The sequence below is a fragment of the Syngnathus typhle genome, linkage group LG11, assembly GCF_033458585.1.
Source record: "Syngnathus typhle isolate RoL2023-S1 ecotype Sweden linkage group LG11, RoL_Styp_1.0, whole genome shotgun sequence".
Classification (NCBI taxonomy): Eukaryota; Metazoa; Chordata; class Actinopteri; order Syngnathiformes; family Syngnathidae; genus Syngnathus; species Syngnathus typhle.
Window position 1 is genome coordinate 2,405,196 of NC_083748.1, and position 25,463 is coordinate 2,430,658.

A 25,463-nucleotide genomic window follows, 5' to 3' on the forward strand; every position below is an offset into this window, starting at 1 on the left:
GTTGTACCAGTACTGTGTCTCCAATGTCCACATTTGAGTACTGGGCTCCTCGTCGTTCTTCAGCATAAAGCTTTGCTTTCCCTTTTTGTTCAGCATCCCTGTCACGAACATCTAGAGCCGTTGTTTTGGACTCAAGAGAGGTCAGGCAACTTTCCTCTCATTTTTCTGTTGAAAAGAAGTTCAGCTGGACTTTTCCCTGTCGTGGGGTGTTCAATGCTCCTGTAAATAGTTACATATTTTCTCAGTTTACGTTTCCAGTCCAGCCCTTCTGCCTGTGCAATCCTGATTCTCTTCATCAGTGATGCATTTTGACGTTCCACTTCTCCATTGGCTTGTGCCCATTTTGGTGTTGTTCTCACATGTTTGATTCCATTTGTTTCACAGTATTCCCTGAACAAGTCAGATTTGAACTGTGGTCCATTGTCCGATTTGATCGTCACTGGTAGTCCATGCCTACTGAAAATGTCCTCAATACAGTCAATAACTTTGTCCGTAGTTGTAGACATCATTACTTCATACTCATAGTAGCGACTGTAATAATCTACTAAAACAAATATAGACTGATTGTTTGGTAGTGGTCCTAACAGATCTACAGCCACGTCTTGCTCACTACCGGACGAGACTCCAAATATCAGTCTTTTGTACCTGTAAACACCATTATGCACAGCAAACGTTGTTATTTCTCTGGACTCTGGGGTTAGCTCTAACTGATGGTAGCCCCATTTGAGATCAAGCTTACTGAATATTGCAGAACCATTCAGACCTTGCAGTATTTCATCCACTGTAGGGATGGGGTATCTCTCCCTCACAATAGCCTCATTAGCTTTTCTCATGTCTAAACACATCCTAATGTCTTTGTCATGTTTCTTTGGGAGAATCACTACCGGATTTACCCAGGGAGTAGGACCTTCAACCTTCTCCACAATGTCCATGTCCATCAGTTCCTTGATTTTCTTCTCGACTGCATCCCGCAAATGATAGGGTATCCGTCTCAGTGGTTGAGCGACTGGTTTCACATTTGGGTCTATGTACAGTGAGATTTGTTTGGTGTTTAATTTACCTACTCCTTTGAACACATTTGAATACTGTTGTTGCAGAATACTTTTAACATCTGTGATTGCTGCAACATTTTCCCCTATTTTTAGTACTCCAAGCTTAATAGCTGTCTTTTTACCAAGGAGTGGTTCACCATTACCTCTAATCACAATGAATTCAGCTTCTTCAGTCTTATCACCTATCTCGATTACACATTTGAAAGCACCTTTGACAGATAGTGTCTGGGTTGAGGAATATGCATACCTACATATTTCTCTGCTCTTTGGGCACATATGATTCACATTTTATGTTTTCAGCTTTCAGCTTCTCCCAAACATTTTCTCCCATGACATTACTCGTTGCCCCAGAATCTACTAACATTTTTAACTCAACTCCCCCTACACAAAATATTAATCTTTCAGGCATTTCACGGTCTGAATTTAATCAGGACCCGAACCGATGTCTTTAATCACTTTTATTCATGAAACAGAGGGCCATCAACTTGCCGCTCTGCCTGCATATCCATTTCCTGAACGTCACTCCCCCACTACGTCATCACGTAGGCCCACAGTACAATATCAGTACATGACAGTGATGTTGCTCAAATAAAATATTAAGTATTTTTTCAAATGTTCTGGTCTTTGTGATTATAATGAGTGAATACATATTTTAGAAGTCAGGGCTTTTCAACTGGTTTTGTCCAAGGGACCCCCATTATAACCAAGAAGCAACTCGGGACCACTGTTTTGGCAGAATATTATTTTATTTTGCACCGAAGGAGGATAGACCTCTACAAGCTATTTATTTGCATCTACAAGTCTACAAGTCTGGACATGAAAAGAATATGTGGCTAATACTTTCGTTTTGTTAAGCAAAAACAGCAGTTGGGGTAGGGTGAGTGAATTGAGAAATATTTTTCCTTTGCTGGATATGAATGAATATACAATGAAGAATTTTAAAATAAATATGATTTGTTTGTCTCTGTGTGCCCTGCAATTGGCTGGCAACCGGTTCAGGGTGTCCCCCGCCTACTGCCCGATGACGGCTGGGATAGGCTCCAGCACGCCCGCGACCCCCGTGGGGACTAAGTGGTACAGGGCGGCTCGGTGACGCGCTGGGTAGCAGTTAGGAGGGTGCGTGTTCGATTCCACCTCCGGCCCTCCCTGTGTGGAGTTTGCATGTTCTCCCCGGGCCCGCGTGGATTTTCTCCGGGCACTCCGGTTTCCTCCCACATCCCCAAAACTTGCTTGGTAGGCCGATTGAAGACTCCAAATTGTCCCTAGGTGTGAGTGCGAGTGCAAATGGTTGTTTGTCTCTGTGTGCCCTGCGATTGGCTGGCAACTGGTTCAGGGTGTCCCCCGCCTACTGCCTGATGACAGCTGGGATAGGCTCCAGCACACCCGCGACCCCTGTGGGGACCAAGCGGTTCGGAAAATGGATTGATGGATTTGATAATTTTAGGATTTTTTCCCTTAAATAATATTACCGTTTTTTTCCATGTATAATGCGCAAAATTTAACTAATTTATTGTCCTAAAATCTGGGGTGCGCATTATACATGGGAGCCAAAAAAAAAAATCTTTTTTTTAATTTTTTTTTTTAAATCCGGATATGATACGGAGGCCGCCATTACAGATGCGCTTTCTTCTCTGCTGTTCACGTCAAACACGCTCCATACGAACACAATGCTCTCGTATCAGACGCTTGCTCGATCATCAGCTTGTTTGCTGTCACAATGTACCCTACACAAATCCGAAACATTTCTTCGCTATCGAGTTTGCTAGCGCATGCGCAGTGATACTGACCGGCAGAATAACATCCGGTTGTTCCCAAAGATCTTTTTTCTGAAATAATTTTACGTTAACCGACTTAAGTAGGAGTCAAAATTTGGGTGCGTATTATACATGGGTACAGGCTTTTTTCCAGCATCAACATGCCATTTTTAGGGTGCGTATTATACATGGGGGCGCATTATACATGGAAAAAAACGGTACTTGAGTTTCATTTAGATTTACATTGTTTTGCTGAACGTGTTTAATTTTCTGTATACATTGTCTTCTTTATTTTTACTTTTTTTGTCAAATACAGTGCAGTATGTACTGTAGAGTCGGCAATTGTTCTTATTAATAGATTTGATGTTTTTGTATGATTTGTTACCACCTAGTGGCCTTTCATGAGATGACACACTGTAGTTTTTAAAATATGAACACTGCTATTGATTTATATTCAATAAATATAATTGGAAATTTGTTATAGAGATAAAAATATTTCAAGACAGCTCCATTATTATCCACCATTAGAGTCTTTAAATCCAGGACAGAGAATTAAAAACTGATCAATTCCTTGTATACAGCAATTATTCCAATTGACAGATTTGGACAATTTTGCTCTCTGTAATGATGACATGTTTAAAAAAATCATTGTTACATGCATGTAAAATATTTCAGTCTTTGGTTTCCTCCAAAAGCCTGCGGGCTCAGATGGTCAATCCAGAATTCAATAAACTTACTCTCCTACTCTAGGCTGACGGTCGGTCCCAAAAGGTCACACTTAAACAGATTTTAACTTAAATAAGCATTAAAGAAAGAACTCATATCATGTACCTCACCGGAAAGCCTCAATGATTCGTAAAGCTTCATTTGGCCACAATGGGACATTCTTTTATAATACTGGTTCAGGAAGCTTCATTTTGCCATTGGAAAGCACCAGCACATTCTGTTCATATCAGGAAGAAAACCCTGCCCCTAATTCTGCACAATTTAAACAAGTGATAGGAAGCAAGTGCCTGTAAATGACATGTCACAAAGCTTTTGAATGACTCATAAAGCTTTTAAATGACATATATTTGTTCTCGCAGAGAATTTAAAAAGAGGAGCTTTAAAAAGCAACACGTTGGCTGGACCAGGACAGAAACAGAGTGCGAGTCTTGATTCTCGGATTGACACCCTCGGTAAGCAGAACAAACTCGTGAGTTTCTTTGTGCTTATAAGAAGACGGTTGTACGTTTATTTTATGTCTTCGAAAAAGGGCCCAACCAATTGTGGCCCAACCAACCGAATATGGACCTTAAAACATTGGCCAAAAAATCTTGCCAAAATGATTATTTTTACTATTTTACCTTTTACAGCAATTGTATAAAATTATATACACATTTTCTCTCGCACCAGGTGGAACCAGCAAGTTGTAAAAGAGAATTCTCAAGGATTTAGGGGAGGTGTTTGTGTTGTAAGGTGCGTCTGGCAGGGAATGTCTTAGAAATAGTCAGCTTTCTTTCATATGCAATGGACACCAGAGTGAAACCCAAAATACCAAATGTTGTGGAGTAGCCAGCTGAAGAGCTTGACGTTCTATACCATGTAGGAACTGAGAGACTCGTGTGTATCTGGACATTTTAGATGTCATCATCCAAGAAAGCCATCCTGGACAAGGAAGAACTGGTTAACTCTGGTAGTGATGATGATGATGATGATGATGACCACCAATCAACATCCGTGCAGGTAAGACAGACAACAACAAAATTGTATTGTTGCCACATAACACCTGAGAGCCTGCTTTGTGAATTTTGCTGGTGGATCTTAAGATTAGTTGGCTTCTCGTGATCACGGACGGGTTTGAGACTCCGCATCCACGATGGTCTAAAACGTCTTCCACGATGATCTAAAACGTCTTCTACTTTAAAGCAATTATGGTCGTGTAAAGGGGACAGTAAATCGGACTGAACATAGGCACTTATATAATAGGTCTATGTGTAAAAACATAAAAAGATTAGCATTAAAATTCACATCTATAAAAGAATCTGGTGATTGAATGGATTTTTGGAGGCAAAACCTCCAACAAACGCACTTTTGGAGCTGGCTTCCTGTTGTTTTTTCATCTCGGCCTGTCACAAGAGGCAGGCAAGCCGTTGCAATGCGTAGCGTTTCCTGCTTTGCTTTGTCACTTTCTCTTGTCACCCAGTGTCTGAAATGGTTATTGCCATCAACAAGTAACCTGTGAAAATATGAAAAACATTAGCAGAATAGTTTCAGCTTCTTACAAGCCAGACATGGGGCCTCTGTGTCGCAGACACCCGCCATCAATCAACAGCCAGAGCGCCCTCCTCGAGGCCGACCTCATTCACTGACGCCGATGAGGCGGCCGGCAACACCTAATTTGCCGGCCACATTGGCCGGTGGGCTGCGCCGCGAGGAACCTCTCTCCCCGCCACTGACTGCGTTCGGTGACGGCAGGGAGGCAGCATCTTATTCGCCGGAGCGCTCCATCACGGCCTCCCGCCGTCCATCCACCCGGAGCAGGAGTTGCAGCGGCGTACGTCCTTCTGCCAGTCAGCCGGCTCGTGCCCGTCGGCGCTCTGCCAGTCAGCCGGCCTGTGTGCGGCAACTTTGGATAAATAACTGCGAGACAACCCCAGGAGGCCGGCTTGTTGAAATTGAAGTAGAACTTGAGAAGATTGACAGCACCTGAGGTCCAGCAAGGAGGCCGAGTGAGGCCGCAACCAGTGCCTCATTTTCAGATGGAGGGAATAGATAGCCACACGAATCACTTATGAACAATACAACTTAGAAAACGCCTTTCAGAACGCTTGTTTGCGTATCCTGGTGACTTATGAAAGAAAATAGACATGTGACAGAAAAGTCGGCCATGGCAAGGCAAACTCATTTGATGAGCTTTTCAGAGGTTGTAGTGGGCCTAAGTAGATACGTCCACATCCATTTTGAGTCTGTCTGACTATACAGAATGGACGGTTCGAGCCATCACGTTTGCTCACTTGTCTTTATTTTACACGTTTCTGTAACGCGCAACACTTCCGACCACATTTCATGTGTTGCGCAACAACTCAACAGTCTTGGGAAAACAATCTAACAATGCTATTGTTACACTGGCTAATCTGTGTTATTTTGATTTCCAATGGACAGTGATCACTACCACAAGTGACTCCCAAGACATGAACGGAGGGCAGGGCAGGGGCCGTGGCAGTAGAGCTCTTTGGGCGCCTCTGAAAAAAACTTAAATGACACTTTCTCGTTTTCCTATTAATCTGGGCCTTTTATTAAAATCAATTTCACAGTACAAGCTTTTAGTAATTTAATCTACTTTTTCTTTGTATTAAAAGTCTTCTGTTGATGCTGGAAAAGTACTGTACATTTTTTAATAATTTGGTGAGATAGTTTTTTCTTATGCTTTGCTTCTGAATGTCGTTAATTGTTTTTATAAATGGTTTTGTGTCTGCTTGTGTGAAGCACATAGCCTTGTGTATGAAATGTACTATGTGCTTGTACTGTAAATAAAGCTGCTTTTCTTAATATTGGTGAAAAAAGTAGGTTTTTTATATTTCCACTCATGGAGGCAGCACTTTGAATTTGGATCTGGAATCAAACACCACAGTCCAAAAAGACAATTCTTAAGCAAGTTCAAGACTGGAAAACTAAATCAGAGGTCACAAATTCATCTTGTGTGGGCGCCACTAGAGATGGACTCTGGGCCACATCAAGTGCTGTATTCCACAAAAAAGGGAGTCCAAATAAAAGTATGACTAAGGTTAAAAGGTGGGCACCACACTTACATTAAACTTCAATGTCAAGTACGCTATTGCAAAATATCATCCTGTAGGTGAGGGTAAGCGGTACAGATAATGGAGGGCCGGATACCACAAGATGGCTGCCAAGTGCCTCACGAAGCTCCTCAGATAACTTCCAACATACATGACACCAAAATACCAAAAGACTGCACCTAAACAAAGCATTTGAAAGCCATTGAAGTCGATTTCCCATTATATTTCTCCTTTAAAATCTGTCAACGTGCGTACAGGCCTTGGACACCTCGTGCTGCCCTGAGGAAATGCGAAGGAAGAGGCACTTTCACTTTCTGTCGTGCGTGCTGTCTGCGGGCCTGTTCGTAACGCTCTTCACAGCCGCTGTCTTCTACTGGCAAAGTGAGTTCTATGGCTTGGCTTTCCACAAATGCCGTTTTATTTTGACAAAAACGCATTATTGTGCTCGACAGCACATCCGGGCGTTTGCCTGACAGAGACTTGCATCAATGTGGCCAGCGCCGTCATGTCAGCACTAGACCGCTCGGTGGACCCCTGCCAGGACTTCTACACCTTTGCTTGCGGCAGCTGGATGAAGAACAACCCTCTCGCCGATGGCAAGTCCAACTGGAACCCTTTCAACACCCGGTGGCAGCACAACATGCTCGTGATGAAGCAACTATTAGGTGAGTTTGGCAATAGATGATTGTCCATCTCGTTGCCGTGATGGTTTTATTTTGTTGTTGTGATTTGAGCAGAGAACACGACGATGAGCGGTCTGAGTCAAGCAGAGGAGAAGGCCCAGAGATACTATCAGGCCTGCATGAACGAGACAAAGATCAAGAAGCTGGGAGCGAAGCCATTGCAGCAACTTATCACACAGGTTTGTGCTTCAGCAACGGTTGTCTCAACTTGATAAACTTGACAGTCGATCGGGCACACACACTTCTTTCTGCTATGTCCTTTAGCTCGGAGGATGGGACCTGACCGGACCGTGGGCCAAAGACAACTTCCAGAAAGTCCTACGCACGGTGTCCGCACGCCAGCTCGCTTTCCCGTTCTTCACCCTATTGGTCTATCCCGACTTCAAGTCCTCCCGGAACAACATTTTTGTGAGCCAGCTTGTCACTGATTTTGTTGTGTTGTAATTAGGCAAATTCATAAAAAAATAATCTGATAAACCTATAAATAGAATTATAACTCTGGACTGTTGCTTGTGCCAAATTTCATGCTTTTATATTCTAAGTAATTCTTTGATAAATTGCAGGAAACCACCAACTGTTATACTGACACAAATATAAGGAGCTGATTAGTCATTATGTCTGATATTTCTTTTGTTTGTAGGTGGCTCAGTCCAGCCTGGGACTCTCGCAGAAATTCTATCTCAACAAAACAGCCTATGGAAATGTAATGCACGCACTGGGTCGCATGCAGGCACGCACGCATGCACACACATTCACATTCATTGCTTGTTTGCAGCATCTGACAGTGTACCAGAACTTCCTCGTGAAATTAGGGGTCCTTCTGGGTGGTTCTGTGAAGACGTCCCAGAAAATTATGAAGGAGATTTTGGACTTTGAAACGGAACTGGCCAATATCACCGTACCCCTGAAGGGGAAAAAGGATGAAAAGCCCGTCTACCACAAGATGGAGGTCAAAGACTTGAAGGTGAGTTAGAGCTATTTGTCAGAGCCAGTAACTGAACTTAAGTTGTATTTTTTGTGTGTAGAGTCTAGCCCCTGCAATAGACTGGATCCCTTACCTCAATGAGGTCTTCGCTCCTGTGCCCATCAATGAGTCCGAGCCGGTGATCGTCTCTGCCAAAGAGTACCTTCAGAACGTGTCGGACCTCATAACAAACACCAATAAGAGGTCTGTTGAGTTAAAGCAAAAAACGTATTACATTGGTGTCATCTGGTGGATTATTATGATTCGTTCCATTTCCACACATTTCTTTTCTAACCAGCAATGACTGTGTCTGCTTTCCAGCATTCTCAACAACTACATGATCATGAAAGTAATAAGGAACATGATTCCCAACTTGGACTGGAGGTTTCGGGATACCGAGCAGCGCTTTCAACAGGTCATGTACGGAATTAAAGTAAGTAGATTTGTAATGGTAAATCTTCAACGGGTAGTTGGAATGTCACCTCTGACCTCCTCCTATTGTTTGTATTGCAGAGCTGCACTCCTCGCTGGAAGCTGTGCGTCAGCGACACAGACTCGAGCCTTGGCTTCGCTCTGGGCGCCATGTTTGTCAAGGCCACCTTCGCAGGGGACAGCAAGGACATTGTAAGTGCACAAGTGCTCGTCTAGCGTGAGATGCACCCTTCTCAGCGACCCCTTCTTTCCGCTCCGCAGGCCGAGGACATGGTCAGCAACATTAAAAGAGCATTTGAGGACAGCCTGGAGCATGTGAGCTGGATGGATGGTGACACAAAAAAAGCGGTAAAAGAGAAGGTGAGAGGACGTAGAAGACGGAAGTGGAGGAAACACTGCCCCCTGGTGTCTAAAAGTATTCACCGCTTTTTGTTTTAGGTCGATGCAATTTACGACATGATGGGCTATCCGGAGTTCATCATGAACGACACCAAGCTGGACAAAGTGTACAATGATGTGGGTAAATGTGGTCACATTTTCACCAACTTTTCTTCATCAAAAGAGCCAAACTCTTTTTTATGTTTGTTTTCAGTTCAAGGTCAAGTCGGATCTGTACTTCCAGAACGTCATGCAGTACTATAACTTCTCTGCCAGGGTGATAGCCAACCTGCTTCGACAAGCGCCAACAATATTTCAGTGAGTGTCTCTGGAACACAGAGTGATTGATATTGTCTGCCTACATAAATTGCTCCACCTTTTGTGGCATTGAACAGCATTGAACATCTCGAAGCCTCTTTTTATAGAATTGCTAAATTGCTTTTTGTAAAGTGAGTTAGTTGCTCCAATAATGTGCCTGCAATGCAAAACAAAAAATTGGCAGAATGATCACGTGTGTCTTGAAAAACATGTCGAGTCACTTCACTAAATGGCTTGCTGATTTGTGTTTTTTGCTGGTGCAGCACGGCCCCCGCAGACGTAGAGGCCTATTACGACCGCATTGGAAATGGGATTGTATTGCAAGCAGGAATCCTCCAGACGCCGTTCTACAACCACCACTGGCCCAAGTAAGCATTGAATATGAAGCCCCATGTTACTGTAGCAGCCACTTTGGCTTAACGCAAACATCTCAGAAAACAGGTGAGGTTTTTGAAAAGTTGCAAATTTTGTTCCTGGGCACTTTTTCTTGGTCTCAAGAATTTTGCATTAATAAATAAAATGACTTAAAGCTTCAAGTTATGCCAAATATTGAAGCCTAAATATCGACTGTGAAGGATTTCTTCAATTTCATCTGTTTTCATTTTTGAGTGTGCTTTTGTTTTGTATGTTGCAGATTTCTTAACTTTGGTGGAATTGGGGTCATCATAGGGCATGAACTGATTCACGCTTTTGGCAAAAAAGGTTCGTAATCATTTGCCGGTAATAGTTCAATGTAAAAAAAACAATAAAATACAATAATCCTCTAATATTTAGATTTTTCTATTTACAAGTTCGCTTATTTATGTAGTTTTGTAAGTTTGGTCCGAGTTGTTAGCGGCACTTTGGGAGAGTCTTGAATGGACGTCTCACAGATTTTGAATTTCAACAGCAACAGCAATTAACAGAGGCAAATATTGGGGGACTGTTACAGATGACATTTGATTACCGTATTTTCCGGACTATAAGGTGCACCGGACTATAAGGCGCACCTTCATTGAATGGCCCATTTGAAAACTTTGTCCTTATATAAGGCGCACCGGACTATAAGGCGCACCATGAATGCGTCATGTCAGATTTTTAATCCTAATCAAATCATTCTCCATTTTATCTTTTTTATTTCAACTTCAGACGCAACAAATTACTTTATAATCACAAAATAATGATCCATAGTCTTTTTGATTCATGATTCATAGTCTTCAGGGGGCCAGTTATGATTGATTTCATGACACAATTGTTCAGGCCAATTTAAATTTAAGAATTTGGTCCATATATAAGGCGCACCGGACTATAAGACGCACCGTCGGCTTTTGAGAAAATTTTAGGTTTTTAGGTGCGCCTTATAGTCCAGAAAATACGGTATATTTAATGACCCATCCTGATTTTGTTAAAAAAATAAAAAAAATAGCAAGGGAGTTCGACACATACGGCAACCTGCGCTCTGCTTGGAAGAACTCATCTGTGGAGGCCTACAAGAATCAGACACATTGCATGGTGGAGCAGTACGGCAACTATAGCATCAAGCAGGAGACCCTGAATGGTAGCCACACGCTGGAAGAGAACATCGCCGACAACGGCGGACTGAAGGCTGCCTATGAGGTGAAGACGCCTATTGACAGATGCAGCTATGTCTCTGGATGTCAGTGTACAGCTTGTGTAACATGATGGATGCTCTGCCCCCCCCCCCCCCCCTTCCAAGGCTTACGTGAACTGGATCGAAAGGAACGGTGAGGAACCGACACTGCCTGCGCTGGGAATGACCAACCATCAGCTGTTTTTTGTGGGATTTGCACAGGTTTGTAGCGTGTGCATGATTTTTTTTAAAGACTACATTTGTTAGTAAACATCTGAGTGTACCTTTTTGCCATCAGATTTGGTGCACCGTGAACCAATACTACTACAATGTCAAAGACCCGCACAGCCCGCCCAGATTCCGAGTCATCGGGAGCGTCTCCAACTCGCATGAGTTCTCCAAGCACTTTGGCTGCAAAGAAAACACGCCCATGAACCCTAAACACAAGTGCAATCTTTGGTAATGGCTCTGTTATTATGTAATTGAGCCTGTGACAGCAAATTTGATTACAGATAGTGCAGATAGGGGCAGATTCAGTTAGATGAAAATGTATAAGGGCTGACTATTCGGACGGACATTCCTTGAACCATTACCATTGTAAATTAATTGTCTGCAGCTAAGTTGATATTGCAAATGAGAATTGTCAATTGCATTACCATGGTAAATCAAGTGGTTTTAACTTTTAAATCAGTGGTCGCCAAAGTACGGCCCGCGGGCCGGATACGGCCCATGGGACAGTTTAATCCGGCCCGCCAACCCTGAACAAATTGTATTAAACTCTTTTTTTTGTCATTTTGCCTGCAATGACTGCGTTTCCCCAGTAGATGGGGAAGCGGTCGCCTGCGCATTTACTACCGGAAGCCGTGTCAGAAAGCTCGGTGCACACTCACAAGTGCGTGTACGTCCTCAGTAGTACGGACATGGCGCACTCGCGCTCTATTTGTATCAGTCCCGAATTTAGAGCGTGGACTGTGACGACAGCATTCTTGTAATTCGCGCGCTGAGCTTTCAGATGCTGTTTTGCGCTAAAGCCACCCACAAACCTTTAAAAGTGAGTGGCCAATTTGGCTCGACGTACGCGACGTGACGTTCAGTCACATGAACGTCAACATCAACCCGTCACAGATCGAGGTAAACGGACCAACACCTCGGATCTCGCCTAAGAATTGCCACAACAAATTTTACTCCAGACTATGACGCACTAGCAAACTTTAACAAAAAAGACAGCGGTGTCTACAAGCCTACTGGAACCTACAAAAGGATTATAAGGAAGGAACACAAGAACTTTAAGAGACTGCTCATATGTGTCAGAGAGATTCTGCTCTGACAACTGAGCTGAACTTTCATCTGTTAAGATTGTGCATGGCACAACAGAAAGTTAATGTTCCATGGCTTTCAAGTTATTTAGTTATTATTTATTTCCTGTTTTTTTTCTGTGAAGAACTCAGAGAGGGTTATTTAGTTATTATTTATTTCATTAATAGTGTTATTTGTTTCCTGACTTTTTTTCTGTAAAGAACCTGGAAAGGGTTATTAAATAACCGTTATGTGTGGCTTTCTGGAAAACAATAATTTTTTTAAGCTCCCCTACGATCGTCACACTTTTTCTGTTACAAACTGACACCGGCCCCCCATCAGAGAAGGGAAACGTTATGTGGCCCTCACAGGAAAAAGTTTGGGGACCCCTGTTTTAAATGATTGAATTCTCTCCCTCCAACACACCGGATTCTTTGATCAGAGCTTGCCGATAAGTTATCGTCAGCAGGTAGAGGCTCCAGCTCACCTGTAACCCGAAAAGAAAATGATTTGGAAATGAATGTTTTATAATCATTTTAATATACAAAATAATCTTACACATACATACAAGCTTACTCGGTACAACTGGTTTTGGTTGTGAGTGCCGTTCTATTATTTCTATATATGCTTAAATCAGTCCAAATTCGGGTTTGTCATTATAATACAAAAACATTTTCCCCAATAAATGACACCTTGACCATGTTGTACCTCCCTCCCAACAGTGCACCTTTTCCCTCAATATTTGTGTTGACATTCAATATGGCTTTGAAATCGTCTTTAAGTTGGCTTTCATATCTCAACACTCAACATACCGGTCCTGAATTCAGTGTCATATAAAAATGTGACATAGATGATAAAATCCAGTGGTACCTTAGAATACAAAAGAGAATGAAAATGCAAATAATCTAGGCCATCCTCTCCAAAAATACATTTGTGTTTAATAGGGAGCAATAGCAATCTTTGACACTGTAGTAAGTGCCGAGGGTAGCCGCTGAACGACGCCCGAGCAGAGTTCCAGGCGTTCGGATTGACTTACATGAGCGCTAACGGAAATGTCGCCCTCTGGCGGACACGCCATTGTAAATGAATGGGCTTTCGCACTTGTGTTAAAAATGTAAAGAATTAGTGTGTAAATGCTTTAATAATTGGTAGGGGGTAATGAATATATGCCAGCCATGCCAGTAGTCAATAGACTACTATCTGCCCCCATGATGCTTCTAATACCTGACAGTACACAGAGTAATTGTCAACTGAAAGTGGAATTAAAAAGTTCAAAGCTTTGAAAAGTTATTCAAGACTGCGCTATCATGGAAAACGTTTAATTAGGGTCACTTGTATCTCAAGACACCACTGTCGAAGTGAGAGAAGGGTTCCCCAAACCTAGGTTACTGAGCATTAACCAGAGAATTTCTTGTCCAATGACATGTAGTAGATTAAAAAAGTCTATAGAGGTCTATGTTTTGGCAATATGTGTTGTGTATTGTTCGCATTCAAAAGTTTGGAAAATCCTGGCACACAGTAGTGACCTAAAAAGCAACTCAAAAGTTGTAACACTAAAATTTTTAGCTCAGCAGTCCTTAAAAAGGGCATACAGTGTTCCCTCGCAACTTCGCAGTTCGGGATTCACTCTATGGCAGTTTTGCCTCGCTATTTTGAAGGTTATCTTGCTTCTTACTAAGACCAGTCATGGTAATTCACTCTGACGTCTATACACCACTCCGAAAGTGTGGAATGGATCACCCGCAAAAAGTGAGGGAACACTGTATTGCATGAAAATAGACTTTTGAATGGCTCGTAAACAAATAAATGGGCCCGATACAACCCATCAAGTTTGAAATTAAAAGACTCAAGTAAATATTGCTATCTGCTCTCTGTCCGATTTGTAACTGTGATTAATTTACATTCCTTTAACCAAGACAAGAAAATGTATAGCTTGATCCTTGGGCTATTTTTTTTTAAAAAGCATGTCATTTTTTTTGACACCTGGGAAAAGGTAGAATGTGTCTCCTTTGGGAAAAAAAGTAAAGATTTTCTCGAGCAATCCTGCACACAAAGTTGGCACGTTTCGTCCTAACAAAGTGCTTCTTAGTGGTTCTTTGGGTCAGTGAGCCTCCACAGTCAGTTTGCTCATACTGCTCTCTGCTAACCATTTTGAGGCATTACCAGAGCTTGCACTTTTGTTCGGGGTTCATAGGCGCGTTTGCTTTGCAGCCAAAGTGCTTGGAGAACTCGTGTGAGTTGGAGACGGTCCCGATGACTCGGAATCTGGGCGGGCTGTGCGGGTCGGTGATGACGCCCTCGTGCGAGCTCTCAGGCGTCCTCAAGGCGCACCACACCTGATGACAAACAGGAAGGCTTACTTGACATCTGTGACTCTTCCGGTCTCTCTGCTGTCCTTGGCTTCCTTTTTTCTTCCATTTCATTTTTTTTAAAGTACTTGAATTGGTGTCAACATGCTATTAGCATACATTTTATGTGGTTATATATATTTGATGTATTTGCTAAATCTCAGCTATGGGTCAATACAAATTTGGAGATGTCCAATATGTGTATTGTCATTTTTTTTTATATATCAAAATAACTAACCTGTGCAAATCCCACAAAAAACAGCTGGTGGTTTGTCATTCCCAGAGCTGGCAGCGTGGCTTCCTCACCATTCCTTCTGATCCAATTCACGTAAGCCTTGCAGGGGAGGAGGCAGAGCATCCATCGCGTTACACAAGCTGGGCATTGTCGTCCAATAGACGTACGTAGCTGCACTTGTTGTGTTTAAGCAAGCGAGCTCAATAGGCGTCTTAACCTCATAGGCAGCCTTCAGTCCGCCATTATCGGCGATGTTCTCGCCCAGCGTGTGACGACCATTCAGGGTCTCCTGGTTGATGCTGTAGTTGCCATACTGCTCTACCATGCACTGTGTCTGCTTCTTGAAGGCCTCCACAGATGAGTTCTTCCACCAAGAGCGCAAGTTGCCGTCTTTGTCAAATTCCCTCCCTTTTTAAAACAAGATGAAGACGCGTATGCTCCAACTAATTCTTTTTCATGACCTGTTAGAGGCAAAAGACTACCAACCTTGGTCATCAAAAGCGTGAGTCAGTTCATGCCCCATGACAACGCCGATTCCGCCAAAGTTAAGAGCTCTGCAACATACAAAAAAAAGTAGTACAAAGATGATTAACACAGAATAAGAGGAGCTGCTCCCATAGGCTGATGTGTCCACCCTCACATTGGCGCAAATATCCGTTTGTAACCTCATGAGATCCAATAAACAAAAGAAAGAAAACTCCTTTGGCAAAAATGGGGGGGGGGGACTTTAAATTCAAGGCTTACTTGGGCCAATGGCGGTTGTAGAACGGCATCTGGAGAATTCCTGCTGGCAAAACAATCTCATTCTTAGTGGGGTTGTAATAGGCATTCACAGTTGGGGGGGTCATGCTCCACCTGCAGAAAACGTAAAAAATGCCAGTCACTGTTACTATCACATGCAACACATGTAGCCAGTCAATAGTCTTACTGGTCAATCTCTACGTTTAGCACTTTGTGGTCCGAGTACTCCACTATTCTAAGCCCCCCCTTGGACGACCAGAGACACTCACTGGTTTCTGTTTGGAGCTTTTCTTAGCTGGTCGGCTGTCACCCTGGCAGAGAAGTTGTAGTACTGCATGACGTTCTGGAAGTACAGATCCGACACGACCTCGAACTGAAAAGAAAGAGTTTGGCTGTTTTTGATGAGGAAAAAGTTGGTTTAAATGCAACCACATTTACCTACATCATTGAACACTTTGTCCAGCTTGGTGTCGTTCATGATGAACTCTGGATAGCCCACCATGTTGTAAATTGCATCGGCCTAAAAAAAGTGGTGAATACTTTTAGACACCAGGGGGAAGTGTTTGCTCTGCTTCCCTAAGGTCCGTCTTCTACGTCCTCTCACCTTCTCTTTTGCTGCTGTTTTTGTGTCACTATCCATCCAGCTCACATACTCCAGGCTGTCCTCAAATGCTCTTTTAATGTCGCTGACCATGTCCTCAGCCTGGGGATCGGAAAGAAGGGGCCGCTGAGAAGGGTGCATCTCACGCTAGACGAGCACTCACGCACTCACAATGTCCTTGCTGTCCTCTGCGAAGGTGGCCTTGACAAACATGGCGCCCAGGGCGAAGCCAAGGCCGCTGTCTGTGTCGCTGACGCACATCTTCCAACGAGGAGTGCAACTCTGCAATACGAACAGCAGGAGTTCAGATGACTGGTGGAGAAGGGTCAAAACTAAACAAAACAAAAACTGGCGTGGACCCAATTTGAGCATTTTCTTTGACTTATAATCAAACAAAGCAAAGGCACGTAACAGACGCGCACACACACGCACACACACGCACACACACGCACGCACACGGATGCACACGGATGCACACACACGCGTTGTCTTTATTATTACAGCTTGACCCGCTAGCAAAACAAACAGGATCTCACCCTGATAAATGCTAAAAGGTCGACTGCATTTTTTCTCCCCTCCTCCGTTTTACCAAAGCCACCAATCCACTTGAGGGCCAAGCTATTTCCTGTCTAGTACTGCCGCAAAGCTTTTGTTTTTACATTTTCCACAATGCACTTTTTAGGGCTGTGTCTGTTCTGTCACTGTAATTCCACAAATAAGCAGTGTAAAGTCAAATTAAGAGTTTAACCATGTCAGAAATGGGCTATAATGACTTGAGGAAGGAACAAAGAGCAGATTTTCATTCACCTTTTTAGTTCCGTACATGACCTCTAGGAAGCGCTGCTCAGCATCCTGAAACCTCTGGTCCAAGACGGACACCATCTTCCTTACCACCTTCATGACCATGTAGTTGTTGAGAAGGCTGCAAAACACGGTCACTGGGTGGTTAAAATCAATTCAACTTAACAATGCCAAGACTCTGACCTTTTATTGGTGTTTGTTATGAGGTCCGACACATTCTGGAGGTACTCTTTGGCATAGACGACCACCGGCTCGGACTCATTGATAGGCACAGGAGCGAAGACCTCGTTGAGGTAAGGGATCCAGTCTATTGCAGGGGCCAGACTCTACACACACAAAAAGACAACTCAAGTTCAGCAAGATGTCAAGCAATCTTTTTTTGTTCTTGTTGTGCTCTGACAAATAGCTCTAAGTCACCTTCAAGTCTTTGGCCTCCATCTTGTGGTAGATGAGCTCCTCGTCCCGTCTCGCCTCCAGGGGTACGGTGACGTTGGCCAGTGCTGTTTCAAAGTCCAAAATCTCCCCCATGAGTAGCCGAGACGTCTCCTTTGAGCCCCCCAGGAGGACCCCTAACTCCATCAGGAAGTTCTGGTATGCCACCAGATACTGCCAAGAAGACAATGTGATTGTGCGTGTAGCTTCCCCTCCCCAAACAAGTACCCAGGTAATCCTCAATAATGCAAACACAAATCTCCAATGCTCCGGTTTCATGATTTAATTGTGAAAGACAAATTGAAATGAAAATGTTATGGAAACATGCCCAGGGTGTATTTAAACCACCCCTCATTGATTCATTTATTTGTATGCGTGTAATGCCTCACAATACCTTTTCATTGGCGGTTTTATTGAGGTAGTAATCCCGCGAAGGGAGTCCCAGGCTGGACTGATCCACCTACATCGGCACAAGACACATTTTAGACGTCACGGTCCAAATTAAATCAGTGTCAAATCCCCAATACAGAACTCAGAATCAGCGGTCAGCGTCTTCACCTGAATGATGTTAGTGGAGGAGTTCTTGGAATCGGTACTGACAAACACGGTGAAGAATGGTGAGGTGCGGTAATTTGCTGACACCGCACGGAGGACTTCCTGGAAGTTGGTTTTGTCCCACGGTCCGGTCAGGGCCCATCCTCCCAGCTAAAGGACATAGCAGAAGTGTGAGTGTCCGATCGACTTTGTCAAGTTGATCAAGTTGAGACAGGAACCGTTGCTGAAGCACAAACCTGCGTGATGAGTCGCTGCAATGGCTTCGCTCCCAACTGCTCGATTTGTGTCTCATTCATGCAGGCCTGATAGTATCTCTGGGCCTTCTCCTCTGCTCGACTCAGACCTTTCATCGTCGTGTTTTCTGCTCAGATCACGAAAACAACAAAATGAAACAATCACGGCAATGTGATGGACAATCACCTATTGCCAAACTCACCTAATAGTTGCTTCATCACGATGATGTTGCGCTCCCACAGGGCGCTGAAAGAGCCCCAGCGGGACTTGCCTTCAGGGAGAGGGTTGTTTTTCATCCAGCCGCCGCAGGCAAAGGTGTAGAAGTCGTGGCAGGGGTCCACCGAGCGGTCCAGGGCTGACATGACGGCGCTGGCCACGCTGATGCATGGCTCGGTCAGACAAACGCCCGGACGTGCTGTCGAGGAGATGAAAAGCGGCTTCAAATCCCATTACTTCCTCCTCCGTGTCATGCGAGTCATGACGTTTTTTGAAATGCCGTGTATGATGGGAAAATATTTCAAAAGCCAAACAGACACATGTGGCTTTGAAGGAGCATCTGGAAAGAATCATTTTGGACGTCCTCACGCCAACATGCACTTTTCACTCCTCACCTCACCCCTCATAAAAAGTCTGTTTTAATAGTTATTCACGTCAAATAGTGACAGACTCTCTTTACAGAATACATGTTGGTGAGTTCAAGCTCTAAAAATAGGTAAAAAAAACGCTTCCTCATAAGATATGACGCGCAAGACAGGGATGAAGACTTGAGCTCGCCCCGAGTCAAGAGGTTAGCACCCCGAGGAGGATTTACCCTGTGTTCCTTCCATTATGCCACCAAACGTTGTGACACACTTGTGAATGGCAGGAAGTGGCATGAGGCCTTCCCATGGCAACTCAGAGGAAAACCAACAGAGCAAATGGCTCATCCACAAGCTTTTTTTTATTTTTTATCAGGATGTTGAAGCTCACGGGAGAGACTATGAAGGCGGGTAGCAGAGCCAAAGGTGTGGCTGCTATGATTCCACAAAATACTTTTGCTTTAACTTCAAAATAAAAGCCAAATAAAGCTTTTTATATAACTCAATTGTGTTAAATAGGAATTCAACCTGTTTTATAAAAGAGTACATTTGAATGAGGTGTCATTGTAAAAAAAAAATTGAAAAAAAATATTTTTGTGACATCAAAATGACATATTAGACATATTAATGATAAACCTTGAGCAGATGTCCTTGAGCTCATTTGAATTGAAAACCTAACCAAAATGTTTATGTGCGCAAATTAAACATTTGGCCATTTGTGGGAAGTCGAGCCATATTATGCCACAACTTCTCTGGGCAGCGTTATCGAGTTTAACGCTTTGAGGCTGATGGGAGAAAAAAAAAAAGAACTCACTTTGCCGGTAGAAGACAGCGGTTGTGATGAGCGATACGAATAGGCCCGCAGACAGTGCACACACCAGAAACAGAAGCTGCCTCTCCTTTGGCGTTCTCTCCGGCCAGCATGAGAAGCCCCGCCGGAGACTCACCTGTACGCACATTGACACCTTTTAAAGGGGACATATTATGGAAAGTTGACTTCTATACAAAGACAGCTACGTAGATCCTGGGAAAGTTCATTTTCTTTGCAAAACTAGGTCAAAGTTCAGTTCATCATTTATTAAAAATCAAGTTATGTCCAATTATGTCCAGTTCATAGATCATACATATACATATATATATATATTGTCATCATTGATGCAATTTTCTGGGTTCATTCATTCATTTTCCTCACGAGTACAGACATGCAAAAAAAACTTTCCTGTTAATCACAATGGAAATATTTGTTTACAAACTTGAAGGTGCGTTTGACTTGCTGACGCTTAGCTTTACCAGGTTTATCCAGATCCAAACAACACCTTGGAAATATTTTCTTGAGTCTGTCTTACCTGCATTGGTGTTGACTGGTAGACGTCATCGCCGCCGGAGTCCACCAGATCTTCCTCGTCCAGTGTGGCTCTCTTGTAGGATGACATCTGAAAAGTCAGATGCACAAGGGAGTCCCTGAGTGTCTCCATGCTTGTTCTTCGACCTCTTTCAGCTGTCTACGCCACGTTTGGGGGTTCGGGTTTCATCACCCCATCTGCGGCAAGTGAACAGTCTGGTCGGTCCGGTCCGGCCGGTGAGTGTTTCAAAGGCATCCCCGTGGCCGCCGACACTGTACGTCACAACACTAAACACCTCCCCTATATCCTTTTTTACAACTTGCTGGTTCCACCTGGTGTGAAAAGAGACGGAACCCGTAAAAAAAAAACAACAGGAAAGAGTGCTGACTGAGTTGTGCGTCTGCACACATTCCCAGAAAGTTTAGGCCAGGCGAGGCCGCGCCTCGTCTCTTTTCTATAGGACAAGAAGTTCTGAGGAGTTGCCTCGGAAAGCGTATTGCCCTCCCACAACATGCTTACTCCCGTCGCCATGGTAACCAACACTTGATACGTAGCCTGGTCTCCTCTTGAAAGCGTCATCAACGGCCCTCTCTGATGCCTCTAAACTCATGTAAACTTCATTGATTGTTCATTATTTCCCATCGAGGATAAAAAAAAAAAAAAAAAGAAAGAACGACTTGGACTTTAACTGTGAACAAAGTCCGAGCCATGTCGTCTGGCTCCTATCTCAAGCCCCTCGTAACTTGATATGTTTACTTGACCCAGACAGCTACCTGTAAACCACAAAGGCCATTTGCTATCACGCGCTTAAGTCGCCTTCACGACTTAATATAAACACAAGGGAATGATGGTCTTCTTATTCCGCCATTGGACATTCCATGGAAAGAAAGAGTGTCATTTAATTGCTTTTCCCTGGAAGGATGACGCGTGTTCCAGCAACACCAGGTGGAAGGAGCTCAAAATATTCATGCTGCCAAAGGTTAACATGGATGGGCCTCTTTGCAGAACAACAACAACAAATCACGCTTTTAACTTTGCAGTCAACCACTGAAGAACATTGCATTATCAGTTCATGAAAAGTTTATGCAAGAGGACCATGTTGTAAAATGCACATTCCTCGGAACCACAACCGCTGACTAACAAACAGCCACCAAACAATGATAAACACTTTCTGAGAAAAATCTCCCGGTTGTGTAACATGAGCTAACTTGTTGCCTTTCGGACGCCACATCTTGCTTGCTGTTTGTTTTCTCTTCTATATGGAATGGAAACAAGCAACCTGTGCCCATGACTCAACAAGCAAAACCCAGCTCTAACGATTCACACGGCCGAGGTCGCCCGGCCCGCTTGGAGCGACGGACAGCGAGTGTCTCATGGGTTTAGCTCCTGACCGCTGACGTTAACACGGCACAGGAAAAGGTCGCTTTTTTCCCCCCTATCCTGCAGCAACGATGTTTCATTTCCTTTTGGGAGTGGATAACATTGAGAATTATGGGAGTGTGGCGGCAGGGAAAATAAAGCCATCTTAGCCGCTTTCCCATCAAATGTAAAAGCAATTAAAAAAAAATCTGTTTATTTTTAGAATCATTGCTAGAGAAAACAAAGCTTGTATTGGGAGCCACGTGGTTATTAGTGTGCACGCTGCAGCTCTGGAATTCTTTACATTCCTCAGTGCGCAGTGCAGGTACTCAGTGTTTGTGTGGGGTGGGTGGGGTGTCTGCGCGTGTGTCAGGGTTGTAATCTTTTTTTTTTTTTTTTTCAATTATAGTTCAATTTTATTTTATCTTTTGTTTGTTTTAAATTAAAATAGCTTTAATTTGTATTCAGTGCAGTTATTTTTAGTTTGTATTTTCTTACTGCTTTTCAGTCATTTAAGTATTTGTTTAAATTCTATGATTATATAACTATAATATTAAGTATGGGTAATTAGTATTGTGTAGTAAAATGAACAACACTTCTAAGAAAATCACAACAGTCTACCTGTGATAAATTCAATGGATTGGACAAGATTTGGAATAACACATACACATGTCACACAGTTGACATGAAAGCAAAGGGATTGTGTGTAGACCTCAGTATTTTCTTATGAGGCACAAAGGGATGACCACCACTGCAGCATTTTCATTATATTTTCATTTCATGAGCCTGAAGCATAAAATATGACAAAAGTGAAATACTACTATGAATACCTTCTGGATGCACTGTACCTTTAAAAGGACAGTGTGTTGGTTTTTGCCATCTACTGGTGACCTAATAGAATGCAATGACAATGACAGGATAAAAAAATGTTTTGATGGCAGGCAAACACGTTTGCGTGTAGCGTTGACATAAGTGACATGTCATTTAGGGGCCTTTGTTTCCTAGCAACTGTTTGATATGTGTAAAAAAGGGATTTGTTCTTTAAAAGGAGCGGTATGGTACATGCTGGTTATTTGGGTGGCTTTCGAGTCATAACAGAAAATTGATAAGAGGCCCTCTCCACTACATGGCTGTATGTTGTGGCTCTCCGCCGTACACTCTCCAGACGCTTTGATAATGAATAACTGGTGAGCAAACAAGACACTCAAAAGCCGCACTCTGCGTATGTTTGTGTGTGTGTGTTATCACATCGATCAATCACAGAATAGGGGAACCTACTTGTGTTTTGTGTGGTAACAATATTTGTATTGCTTTACTGCACACAATAAGGAAGCATGAGGAAGTGAAAAAAAAAAACTGTGTGGAACAACTACGAACTACCTGAGAAATAAACTGATTGATGAGTTCCATTTCCAATCTTATCATCTCTCCTCTATCATATCATGACACAAATACGACTTGCAATGCACTGTGACAAGATGTACAATACAGTCACTATCAAAACTTGTTTACGCTAATGTGTAGGGCTGTTATAGCTTAATTTCACAATAAAGCTACCCTCTTAGAAGACAATGAGAGTTTATTGTGTTCCCAGTTGAAGGTTATTGTAAAATAAAAAATTAAAAAATGATATTGGCACATTGGGTAAGTAATTTAAAATTATAATCAGCAAAAATCCATTATCAAATCAAAGGCAGGATAACGGAACAAGCAATGGATATTTGGAACACAATGTATATTAGAACACAAATAATGCAGCAACACATCTGGACAGACAATACAACAATACTCGCAAGTCAATATTCTTTCTTATTCGCTACTAATAAAGCTTACTGAGACATAGTTATAAAACTCTTTTTTGTTTATCACGAATACATGAATTAAACTGCCCCCTGGTGGCTAACCTGTGCATAACAGAGGAAAATGTAATGGACATAAAATCATATTGTAAAAATCTGATTTATTTAGTATACGGTTTGAATATGGTTATATAGTATATGGTTTTTATATAGTACATTACGACTGAATGCTATTTTTTCTCTCCCTATGTGACAGTAAAGTTAAAGTTGATGTTTGAGCTGGAAGTTGTGATTGTTTACCACGTTTGTATTCTTGAGTAATTTCCCATTGCAGCAATCTACATTCACTTCCACATCAGACCCCTGACGTCAATATAGTTATAAAGCGCACAATAGCACAAAAATAACAGTTTAACGTGGAAGTAAACATTCGAACATACATGCCATTTCACGTTAGCGCCCCGTTAGCGTAAGTGGAAATCCGTGCCGTTTTTTAGTCATCTCCATACAAAAGAAAATGTTGGAAATTTTTTTGAAGACGCACACAAAGGAAGAGTACTCACAGTGCCGTCAGATGGTCCACTGGCGTGACTAGGTCGGGTAGTCTTTTCTGGCCCGAGGGGCAGGGGGTGGGGGCACAAACAACAGCCAGCCCCCCTCGATATCCAATCCAAAGCCCCTATGCGCGGATCGGCATCAAGATAGTTCCCAACCCTCATCAACGTCATACCGGAAGTAGTCGAGCACTTGAGTCGGAAAACAGACGTATATATTTTGAGGTAGAAATTGGTGGGTGATTCGTTTTGCTAAGGCTATTATAACTATTAATGTTAGTGAACATAAAATATAAATAACAAACCTAAATGCTTATAGTACTTGTTTTAAAAATGTAAACATATTTATAATAGAATGCAATATGATCAAATTGTGTGTACACATGTGCTTGCCATTTTTTTCCGTGTGTTTTGTATTTTCTTTCAATCTGATATTTGGTTGGAATAGCATTTCTTTTCATTTTTATTTGGATGATTTTTTTTTATGTGGACGAGTTTTGTATCCATTCTATTTTTGTTTCATTTAAAGTTGCATTCATATTTTAAAATGTTATATTTTTTGTTGAATGTGCACGTGTGAATGAATTTGAATATGTTTAAGAAGTATAATTTTATTTCGAAATATTTTTTACTTTTGTATTTTTTTTTTCTAAAGCCATTTAAATGTTGCATTTTTTTTTTCATTTTATTGCTTTTTTTTTTATTCGTGGTATACATTATTGGGTGAAGTTAGTCATGAAAGCCAGTCTGCTGCGCACATCTTCAGGAGTAGGAATGGAGTAATGCTGGCGCTTGACTGCCTCATTCAGGTTGCAAGGATCCAAACACACCCTCAGCGACCCGTTCTTTTTCTTAGTGGCAACAAGACTGTTCACCCATTCTGTTGGTTCATTCACCGGTGTTATCACTTTTCTGTTTTGTAAGTCTTTGATTGTCACTTTCAGCGCATCCATGATGGAGAGGGGTACATTCCTGCATGCGTGAATCACAGGAGTGACGCTGGGGTCGACGTGTATGTGATGAACTCCAGGAAATTCCCCCAATCCTGTGAATACATCAGCATATCTTAGTAGTAGCTCCTCTTTGGTGGCTGGCGGTTGTTGTTGTTGTGGAGCTTTTGCCGCGAGCGACCCCATCCTCTTCACCAGTTGCAGCTCTTCACAAGCCTCCCCTCCTAGAATTGGCTTGTCTGCTTGGCTACTCACGTGGAAGTCCAGCACAGCCTTGCGTTTAGACGTTCTGCATTCTAAAGATGCAACACCATCTGCTGTCAGGCGTGCCCCTCCAAAAGCTATCAACATAGTCTTTGTTGGACGCAGCTGAACGGGACCTGGTAGCTGCTGGTATAGCTGCCTGGGCAGCACATTAGCGTCAGCACCAGTGTCCAGCTTGAAGTCAATTGCAACACCTCTGATCGTGGCTGTTTCGCGCCATACAGTGTCCTTTGTTTGGTGTGCTGTTTTCTTGGTTCCATTTCCAATCATGCCTATGTATAAACAGTCCATTTCTTTTTCTAAATTGTTTACAGTCTTTGTCTTACAATGGCTATATTTCTCATAGCCACCCCTACACACCTTTGAAAAGTGGTTATTTTTTCCACATTTATGACACACAGCGCCGTAAGCTGGGCATTGACGAGGCTCGTGCTTGTTTCCGC

General features: G+C 42.8%; 2 protein-coding genes across 2 annotated transcripts; one reads left to right on the top strand and one right to left on the bottom strand.

The window, feature by feature from the left end:
* Window positions 1-3,165: 3,165 nt before the first annotated feature.
* On the top strand, window positions 3,166-13,137 carry LOC133162152 (endothelin-converting enzyme 1-like). The gene is made up of 20 exons (XM_061291152.1): window positions 3,166-3,984; window positions 4,202-4,264; window positions 4,430-4,531; window positions 6,843-6,966; window positions 7,038-7,250; window positions 7,323-7,447; window positions 7,533-7,676; window positions 7,909-7,971; window positions 8,044-8,232; window positions 8,294-8,436; window positions 8,554-8,665; window positions 8,746-8,856; window positions 8,926-9,024; window positions 9,103-9,180; window positions 9,257-9,360; window positions 9,624-9,728; window positions 9,995-10,062; window positions 10,766-10,956; window positions 11,057-11,152; window positions 11,229-13,137. Exons 3-20 carry the CDS (start codon window positions 4,430-4,432, stop codon window positions 11,391-11,393), a joined length of 2,232 nt encoding a protein of 743 aa, XP_061147136.1. The 5' UTR covers window positions 3,166-3,984; window positions 4,202-4,264; the 3' UTR covers window positions 11,394-13,137.
* On the bottom strand, window positions 12,748-23,995 carry LOC133162151 (endothelin-converting enzyme 1-like). The gene is made up of 19 exons (XM_061291151.1): window positions 23,816-23,995; window positions 20,098-20,184; window positions 19,566-19,698; window positions 18,376-18,588; window positions 18,176-18,300; window positions 17,943-18,089; window positions 17,779-17,844; window positions 17,370-17,558; window positions 17,136-17,278; window positions 16,959-17,073; window positions 16,323-16,433; window positions 16,155-16,253; window positions 15,993-16,070; window positions 15,820-15,923; window positions 15,554-15,664; window positions 15,296-15,363; window positions 15,027-15,217; window positions 14,813-14,908; window positions 12,748-14,562 (listed from the first exon to the last, which is right to left on the bottom strand). Exons 1-19 carry the CDS (start codon window positions 23,978-23,980, stop codon window positions 14,386-14,388), a joined length of 2,418 nt encoding a protein of 805 aa, XP_061147135.1. The 5' UTR covers window positions 23,981-23,995; the 3' UTR covers window positions 12,748-14,385.
* Between the last annotated feature and the right edge of the window lie 1,468 nt (window positions 23,996-25,463).